Source organism: Oryzias melastigma, linkage group LG24 (assembly GCF_002922805.2).
Source record: "Oryzias melastigma strain HK-1 linkage group LG24, ASM292280v2, whole genome shotgun sequence".
Taxonomy (NCBI): domain Eukaryota; kingdom Metazoa; phylum Chordata; class Actinopteri; order Beloniformes; family Adrianichthyidae; genus Oryzias; species Oryzias melastigma.
This window is the reverse complement of record NC_050535.1, coordinates 6,324,532-6,333,414: the sequence shown is the minus strand read 5'-3', so window position 1 is coordinate 6,333,414 and position 8,883 is coordinate 6,324,532. Positions and strand designations below refer to the sequence as shown.

The window sequence follows — 8,883 nt, the reverse complement described above, 5'->3', positions numbered from 1 at the left end:
CCGCGGTGTGCGCAGGTCTTCGGGGCAGTGGGTGGGCGTTCCTCGTCGTTCTCTCCCTAACTGTTGACGCTGAGGACATTTTCGATCCCCCGGACTCGATCCGTGTTCCAGATGTTTCTTCCCACGCTCGTGGAGGACATGCATCATTTTAAACCAAGTCGAGATAGACTGTACACCACCCGGTGTTGCGGATGCTGCCATGTCCGAACGGGGACCATCATCCTGGGAACGTGGTACATGGTACGTAAAATGGTTCGCCAAAAAAGCGGTCATGCTACGTTAGCATATGCTGTCAAATCTTAGTACGGCGACAAATTACATAATACATTACGCGCGTTTATAAACAAGCAGTTTTGTGGTTTAAAATATTGTTTTTACGATTTAAAAATATTAAAATTATATATAGGTCGCATTTTTACCGCGGAAGGACACAGATATTCGCCAAAGTTATGCTAACGGAAAAGCTGTGGTTAGCGCTAGCTTGTTCGCTTGTGTTTTTTTCCGATGTCTCAGTCGTTTCTATTGGTTTAGGTAAAATACAAGGCCAAAGTGACTCAATAGAAACCCATATTTATATGTTACTTAATGTGCTTTTGATGTCTGGAATCGTGAACTTTGTTGACAGGCACCATTTGAACAGAAAATAGCTGCAGAATCTAGTGAAAGATCTCGCAGTGTCGTGACTTTCTTTCACTAGCATAATACGTGCGCTGGTTGAATAGTCCAGAACTAAACTGATATCAATCTCAGTCACATTTTGAATCGTAATGCTTTGAAAGCACCTAAAATGTTATTATATTTACGTAACACAAAGGGATTTTTAAAGCGAACTTTTATTAACATTTTCGTCACGGTGATATTTGGTTAATGAAATCAAACTAAATTCGCTCTTTTTATACAAACAGTATAAAAATAAAAATGATTGTTCTACTTATTTTTTCTCTTTTCTTTTTATTTTGGTGACTTATTTGTCTTTTAGCATCTATTTATTTTCTCATTTTAACTGTAGAAGAAGTGCATTATGGGTATTTTTGAGGAAATGTGCTTATCTGTCTCTTACTTAAAGTTTTCTGGCCTCATTTTGCGCCTGTCTGTGTGGATAGAAGCAAAAAGTGTTTAAATAACTAGTAAAAATAACATTTATTTTAATTTAAATTTCCCAAACACCATCAAATTCTTACATATTGTTTCCTTGTGCTATTACTTTGAGTGTTTAAAGTAGTTTTTATGCCATTTTCTGTACTCATGCAAACTGATTAAAAGTAGGAATTGTGGTAGAAACATAAAGTTAAATATATCTAATTTGAACCGAGTTGAAGCTGCATAGGACACCCAGAGAGTTTGGTATGTTTGTTTTTGTGTTCAGGATTATAAAATATAATTACCTTTAATCTTACACTTGAGTTTACTGCTTTAGAGATTAGTGAAGAGGAAACAAACAGGGAAAAAAAACCCAAGCTCAGATTGAACCAGTTTTTACGATCTTGATAAATGTGCCACACAAAGTTTTGATTTTTTTCAAGGAACAAATTGTTTTTTTTGTGTTGTTTATTCTTTGTTTTGTTTTTCTTCTTGTATTTATTCCCAAAGCAGAACCCTCTGTACCCACTGTCTCTATTTTTGAAAGATTTTAATACTAAAATAACATTTTATTAATTTTTTTTCCTGGATTCAGGTGGTTAACTTGCTGATGGGTATCCTGCTGACTGTCGCTGTGACCCACCCCGAGAACGTGCCCACCATTGACCTTCAGTATGAGGTCATTGACCACTACTTTGCCTCTGACAGGATGTCCGGTACGAAAAATTATTTGTTTTAACTTTCATTTAAATGTAATGAAACAAATACATGTTTCTGTCAAAAGTTGTTTCCCCACTGAAACAGATAAATGTACTTGTGATGGTTTTATCACAGCTGATATTTCTTGTATTCTGCCTTCTGATGATTAGCAAGAGTTTTTACACAACATCCAGAAGTCGTGTTTTCTAACCGGTGCTGCCACAAATGATTATTTTCATAGTCGAATAATCACAGAATATTTTTTACGATTAGTCGACTAATCAGGTCATGCGCAAACTGGATGTAAAGCACAAATTTTAACCAAACTAACTAAAAACTAGATATATAGCATTGCATGCGATAATGCTAGTGTGAATGCTGTAAGCTGAATTTGGCCACTGAAGATGCTAGTGCTAAAATATTAGTTAAATGTCAAATTATCCTAAAAAGCTTAAAAAAAACAAGTTAGCCAAAACAGCTGAAACATTAGCTAAACTTTAAAATCGCCCCAAAAACTAAAAAAGCCTAAATGAGCCAAAATAGCTAGCATGCAGCTGGAATATTAGCTTAATTATATTAGCCTAAAAAACAGAAAAATAGCTTAAGGTAGCCGAAACGGCTAACATGCAGCTGAAACACGAGCTAAACTTCAAAATAACCCAAATACTGAAAAAGTCTAAGTCAGCCAAAATAACTAACATGCAGCTGAAATATTAACTAGTCTCCAAATAAGCCTTAAAAACTGAAAAAATCTAAAATTAGCCAAAACAGCTAGCATGCAGCTGAAACAGCTAAACTTCAAAATAGCCAAAAAAAAATGAAAAAGTCATAAATTAGCCAAAATAGCTAACATGTAGCTGAAACATTAGCTAAACTTCAAAATAGCCCAAAACCGAAAAAGCCTAAGTTAGCCAAAATAGGTGACATGGAGCTGAAACATTAGCTTAACTCCAAAATAACCCAAAAAACTGAAAAAAGTCATAAATTAGCCAAAATCGCTAACATGTAGCTGAAACATTAGCTAAACTTCAAAATAGCCCAAAACTGAAAAAGCCTAAGCTAGCCAAAATAGGTGACATGGAGCTGAAACATTAGCTTAACTCCAAAATAGCCAAAAAAAACCTGAAAAAGCCTAAGTTAGCCAAAATAGCTAACATGTAGCTGAAACATTAGCTTAACTCCAAATTAGCCTGAAAAACCTTAATAAATGCCACAATAGTCCAAAAAGCTAGCATAATGCCATTATAACTTTCAACTTTACTACACTCTGACTCTATATAAAATAAAGTAACGACTAATCGACTGTTAAATTAGTCTTTGAATATTTTAATAGTCGATCAGTCGACCAATCGTGGCAGCCCTACTTATAACTTCTTAGGATTAAATATTTTCTTGTCCCTGACCTGCAGTACAGCTACATTCGTCTTCATGTAGTTTATTTTTTCTCTCTTGTTTCACAGAAAATTGTCTAAAAAACTAATTTGGCAAAAGTATTTGAATTCGAAAATCAACAAATACCTTGACTTTAGAAATAAAGTCAGTTTTCAGACAAGTTCATGCTGCCGCTCAGATCGTTCAGCTTGAATTCCCAAACGACAAAGGAATCTGTCTGATCTGCACCACTGCGGCAGCCGATGCAACAGGCAGAACCATCGAGGGAGCGAGTGATGGAGAGAAAAGAGGATATGAAAGGCAGACCATTTAATTATCACAGACTGACTCTCACTTTATCTTTACTGAGCGACTGAAAGGGGGCGGCTTAATGCTCCCCAGAGCTGGCCATTAAATCAGAGGCAGTTTGATGGAGCGAGCGCCTGGAGGCTGTCCGTCTCACAGCGGATTCAAACCACAGCTGCTTCCAGGCTGAACTGAAAAGAGGCCGCATGTATTTATTCAGCGCCTTTCCTTTGTTTATACAGAAAATGCCTGTGTTGGCTTCGCCATTTCTCTGCTGATGCTCACCATCAGTGCCATGATGGTGTATGGAGCTATCACTGTGAGTACGGTAGAAACATTCCACTTTTCACTGAAAACAAACAGATTTGTAGCAATAAGTAAAACTCTACGTTTTAAATAAAGTATTAATGATGTAGCTTGTTGTCATGTCATCTTTGCCTCCCAGACGTGCAGCGACACTCACAGGTTTGAACGCCTTTTGTGGCGACCTTTCATTGTAGAAAAATCCTCCTTTTCTAGTGTAGTGAAGAAGCAGGTTTAAGCATTTCAGTGTAGATTCCTGTCAAAGCTGGAGAGCAAAATAAAAACTGTTTTGCTGTTTCAACCATGTCTATTAATATTTGGTAGTATCTCCTTGTTTCTGTAAACAAATGTAATTTCTGGACGAAAACTGTACACATTTTTGTTGGAGACGTGGTTGAAACATGCAAATATAGTGCTTCCTGTTGGAGTAAACGTCTATATGTGTAACATTTGTTTATGTTTGTCGTCTCCAGCACCGCGATGGCTGGCTCATCCCGTTCTTCTGCTACCAGCTGTTTGACTTTGCTCTGAGCTGCCTGGTGGCCATCAGCTCTCTTACCTACCTGCCCCGGATCAGGGACTACCTGGACCAGCTGGTCAGTCGATGCTGAGCTCCATTTGAGTTTCTTTTTTGGGTGGATGGGAGGAGTCTAATCTGTAGTTCTTCCCTCCACAGCCGGATTTCCCCTACAAAGACAACCTGCTGTCCATGAACTCCAGCTGCCTGCTGCTGTTCGTGCTGGTGTTCTTTGCTTTCCTCATTATCCTCAAGGTGAGGTCATCGCTGTGTGGTTCATAGTCAATGTTGTAGCTGTGGAGAAAGTGAATAACATCCATAGAAGTGCATATTAATTGAGTTTAGTGCTGCCACAAATGATTATTCTAATAGTCGACTAATCACTGCTTATTTTTTTTGATTAGTCGACTAATCTGGTCATGCACAAAGTGGATAAAAAGTACAAATCTTAACCATTATTAGCTTTAAACTAACTAAAAACTAGATATATAGCATTATCTGGGATAATGCTAGTGTGAATGCTGTAAGCTGAATGAAATTGATAGCTAAAAATGCTGAAGCTGACAGCTAAAAACGCTGAAGTTGATGGCTAAAAACGCTGAAATTGATAGCTAAAATGCTGAAATTGATAGTTAAAAATGCTGAAGCTGACAGCTAAAAACGCTGAAGTTGATGGCTAAAAATGCTGAAACTGACAGCTAAAAGCGCTGAAGCTGACAGCTAAAAACGCTGAAATTGATAGCTAAAAACGCTTAAGTTGATAGCTAATGACGCTAAAATTGATAACTAAAAACGCTGATGTTGATGGCTAAAAACGCTAAAATTGATAGCTGAAAACGCTGAAGCTGACAGCTAAAAATGCTGAAATTGATAGCTAATAACGCTTAAATTGATATCTAAAATCGCTGAAATTGATAGCTAAAATGCTGAAATTGATGGCTAATAACGCTTAAATTGATAGCTAAAACGCTGAAATTGATAGCTAAAAACGCTGAAATTGCTAGGTAAAAACGCTGAAATTGATAGCTAAAACGCTGAAATTGATAGCTAAAAACGCTGAAATTGATAGCTAAAAACGCTGAAATTGATAGCTAAAATGCTGAAATTGATGGTTAATAACGCTAAAATTGATAGCTAAAAACGCTGAAATTGATAGCTAAAAACGCTGAAGTTTATAGCTGAAAACGCTGAAGCTGACAGCTGAAAACGCTGAAGCTGATAGCTAAAAATGCTGAAATTGAAAGCTAATAACGCTTAAATTGATAGCTAAAATGCTGAAATTGATAGTTAAAAATGCTGAAGCTGACAGCTAAAAACGCTGAAGTTGATAGCTAAAAATGCTGAAACTGACAGCTAAAAGCGCTGAAGCTGACAGCTAAAAACGCTGAAATTGATAGCTAAAAACGCTTAAGTTGATAGCTAATGACACTGAAATTGATAACTAAAAACGCTGATGTTGATGGCTATAAACGCTGAAATTGATAGCTGAAAACGCTGAAGCTGACAGCTAAAAATGCTGAAATTGATAGCTAATAACGCTTAAATTGATATCTAAAATCGCTGAAATTGATAGCTAAAATGCTGAAATTGATGGCTAATAACGCTTAAATTGATAGCTAATAATGCTAAAATTGATAGCTAAAAACGCTGAAATTGATAGGTAAAATGCTGAAATTGATAGGTAAAAACGCTGAAATTGATAGCTAAAAACGCTGAAGTTGATAGCTGAAAACGCTGAAGCTGACAGCTGAAAACGCTGAAGCTGATAGCTAAAAATGCTGAAATTGATATCTAAAATGCTGAAATTGAAAGCTAATAACGCTTAAATTGATATCTAAAATGCTGAAATTGATAGGTAAAAACGCTGAAATAGATAGGTAAAAACGCTGAAATTGATAGCTAAAATGCTGAAATTGATAGCTAAAAACGCTGAAATTGATAACTAAAAATGCTGATGTTGATAGCTAATAACTCTGAAACTAATAGCTGAAAACACTGAAGCTTATAGCCAGCCAAAATATTAGTTAAATGCCAAGCTAGCCTAAAAAAGTCTAAATTAGCCAAAACATCGAGGGTGTAGCTAAAATATTAGCTAAACTTCAAAACAGCCTAAAAAACTATTAAAAAAAAGCCTAAATTAGCCAAACAGCTAGCATGTAGCTGAAATATTAACTATTCTCCTAAATAGCCTGGAAAACCACAATAAATGCCAAAATTAGTCCAAGAAGTTAACATAATGCCATCATAACTTTTAACTTCACTACACTCTGACTCCATATAATAAAACGTAACGACTAATTGACTATTAAACTAGTCGTCGACTATTTTAATAGTCGATTAGTCGACTAATCGACTATTTTAATAGTCGATTAGTCGACTAATCGTGGCAGCCCTAATTGAGTTATTACCATGTATGTTCTCTACCTTCCAGGCTTATTTGATCAACTGTGTGTGGAACTGCTACAAGTACATCAACAACAGGAACATGCCCGAGATCGCCGTTTACCCGGCCTTCGAGACTCCTCCTCAGGTAATCTGCGACCTTTTTGAACTTGTTGAGGATTCCTACATTTACGTTTTAATATCACAATATTTAAAGGGTAACCAAACAGGGAAGTTGGACTCCGCCCACAGCCGAAATTTAAAAAATCATAGGGGCGGGGCGTGTGGAATGAACCGTTATCAATTCTGGAGCTGCAGATCATGACGTCAAACTTCTTAAACTTTCATGATTCGACAACAAAATTATACTGTAATACCTCGTTTCAACCTGTAGGGGGCAGCACACAGACAGATTTTGACTATATTTTCAAGAATTAAAATTAAAAAATAAAGCCCCATTTAAAGAGGTAAAAAAAATATAGAAAATATAGAAAAAATATAGAAAAAATAGAAAAAATATAGAAAATATGCTGGTTTACATAATGAACGTCTGATGCTCTGCAGGTTTTTTTATTTGAACTAAAAATCATAATTAAAAGTCCTCTAGGTATGATTTTAAATATCTACCAATAGGTGATCGAGTTGGTTTATAACTCGCTAATAATCTTACAACTAAACTCTTCGTTCCTGTTAGAATCCAGTGACTGAACCAGTCTGCTAAATTAGATTACAGTGTGACTTATTCTTTTGAAAAAATTAGTAAAAATTTCTCTCTTTTTTTTGTGCAATTTTTTCATAATTTCAGAACACTTTTTTAAATTGACTAGAAAGTTTTAACCACGCTAAAATAATTTTTTTAGAATAAAAAACTTTGTTTTGCTCTTAATTTAATTATTTAAATGATATATAATAATAATAATAAAAAATAAATAAATAAAAACAAAGTAAATATATATATATATATATATATTTTTAAATATTTATTTTAAATTATTGTTACATTTTATTTATTTATTTTTAGTTAAAGATATTTTTCTCCCTTTCTTTCTAGTACATCCTCCCCACCTACGAGATGGCGATGAAGATGCCGGAGAAGGACCCACCTCCTCCCTACATGCCCGCCTAAGACGCCGCCCCCGCTCCCGAACCCACATGGACACACAGCCATCATATGCATTCCTAGATTCCTTCACGATCCCGTTCTGAACACCGTTCCGCTCTCATCCCACCTCCGGCCCGCCGTGTCCGTGTGAAGCCTTCGAAAACGTTTCCGCTGTTGTTTTTCTTTTTCTTAAAGTCAGTTTTGAAGAATCCTGGAGATGTGAGGATTGAGAAATGTGCGATTTAAAAACGAGTGAATGCTGCGGTCTGAAAAGTGAAAGAGGGACCCCCCTAACCCCCTCCCCTCATATGCTCCAGCCTTTTTTAAGTCTTAGTAAAAAGGGATATGTGAAAATGAAATAGTTTGAAATGCTTTCATCAATCCAGCACCATCTATCAATAGATTCAAGTGTTAAAAACTTTTGACAATCCATTTGTTAGATCTTCTAGTTGTTAATATTTTCCCTAAAAAAAAATAAGAGCTTTGCTGTTCCACTTGAGAATTGAGTTTGTTGCACTTTTTGTTGGTTATTTATTTGATTTGTTGTGGTTTGATTCTTTGCCAGCCCCTCTGCTGCTCCGTCGTTCGAGCAGACGTAGCGATTGGTTTTCCCGAGAGAGCAGAGGGCGCCGCCCGTGGAGCGCCGCCTCTCTTGTTTTTCCTACTTTAACCTGTAAAACTAACAGCCGCTTTGTTCGCATTACTTGTTGCATGCTTATTGTCTCGGCTGGCTCGGCATTATGCGTCACAGTCACGAAGGCTTTAGTTGAAGGGTTTTTTTTTTCTTTTTTTAAAAAATCCCAGAATCTGGAGAACCGCTGCTGGAATTAAGAGTGAGAACTCGATGAAGGAGAAGCAGATGAACGCTCAGCCCAGATTCTGGGGGGTTTAGATGCTGATAGAGTTCCAGCAGAAAGAGTCAGCCAGCTGCATGCAAACATTACAACCACCCCTTTGCTCTCATGACTTTACTGATAATATTACTTTGTCCCAGTGGAATTAAATTTGACTTCAATAAATGTCTCTGATCAACTTTTGGTTCGTCTTTTCTTGAATTTTATGAAGGATAACAATATTAAATCAATTATAAAGCATTTTTAAATGGAGTTAAAGCATCAGAATG

At 36.4% G+C, this 8,883-nt stretch overlaps 1 protein-coding gene across 1 annotated transcript; it reads left to right on the top strand.

The window, feature by feature from the left end:
* On the top strand, positions 1–8,793 carry laptm4a (lysosomal protein transmembrane 4 alpha). Its single transcript, XM_024291679.2, has 7 exons — positions 1–240; positions 1,676–1,796; positions 3,699–3,775; positions 4,233–4,355; positions 4,436–4,531; positions 6,708–6,806; positions 7,710–8,793. Exons 1-7 carry the CDS (start codon positions 112–114, stop codon positions 7,782–7,784), a joined length of 720 nt encoding a protein of 239 aa, XP_024147447.1. The 5' UTR covers positions 1–111; the 3' UTR covers positions 7,785–8,793.
* Positions 8,794–8,883: the final 90 nt, after the last annotated feature.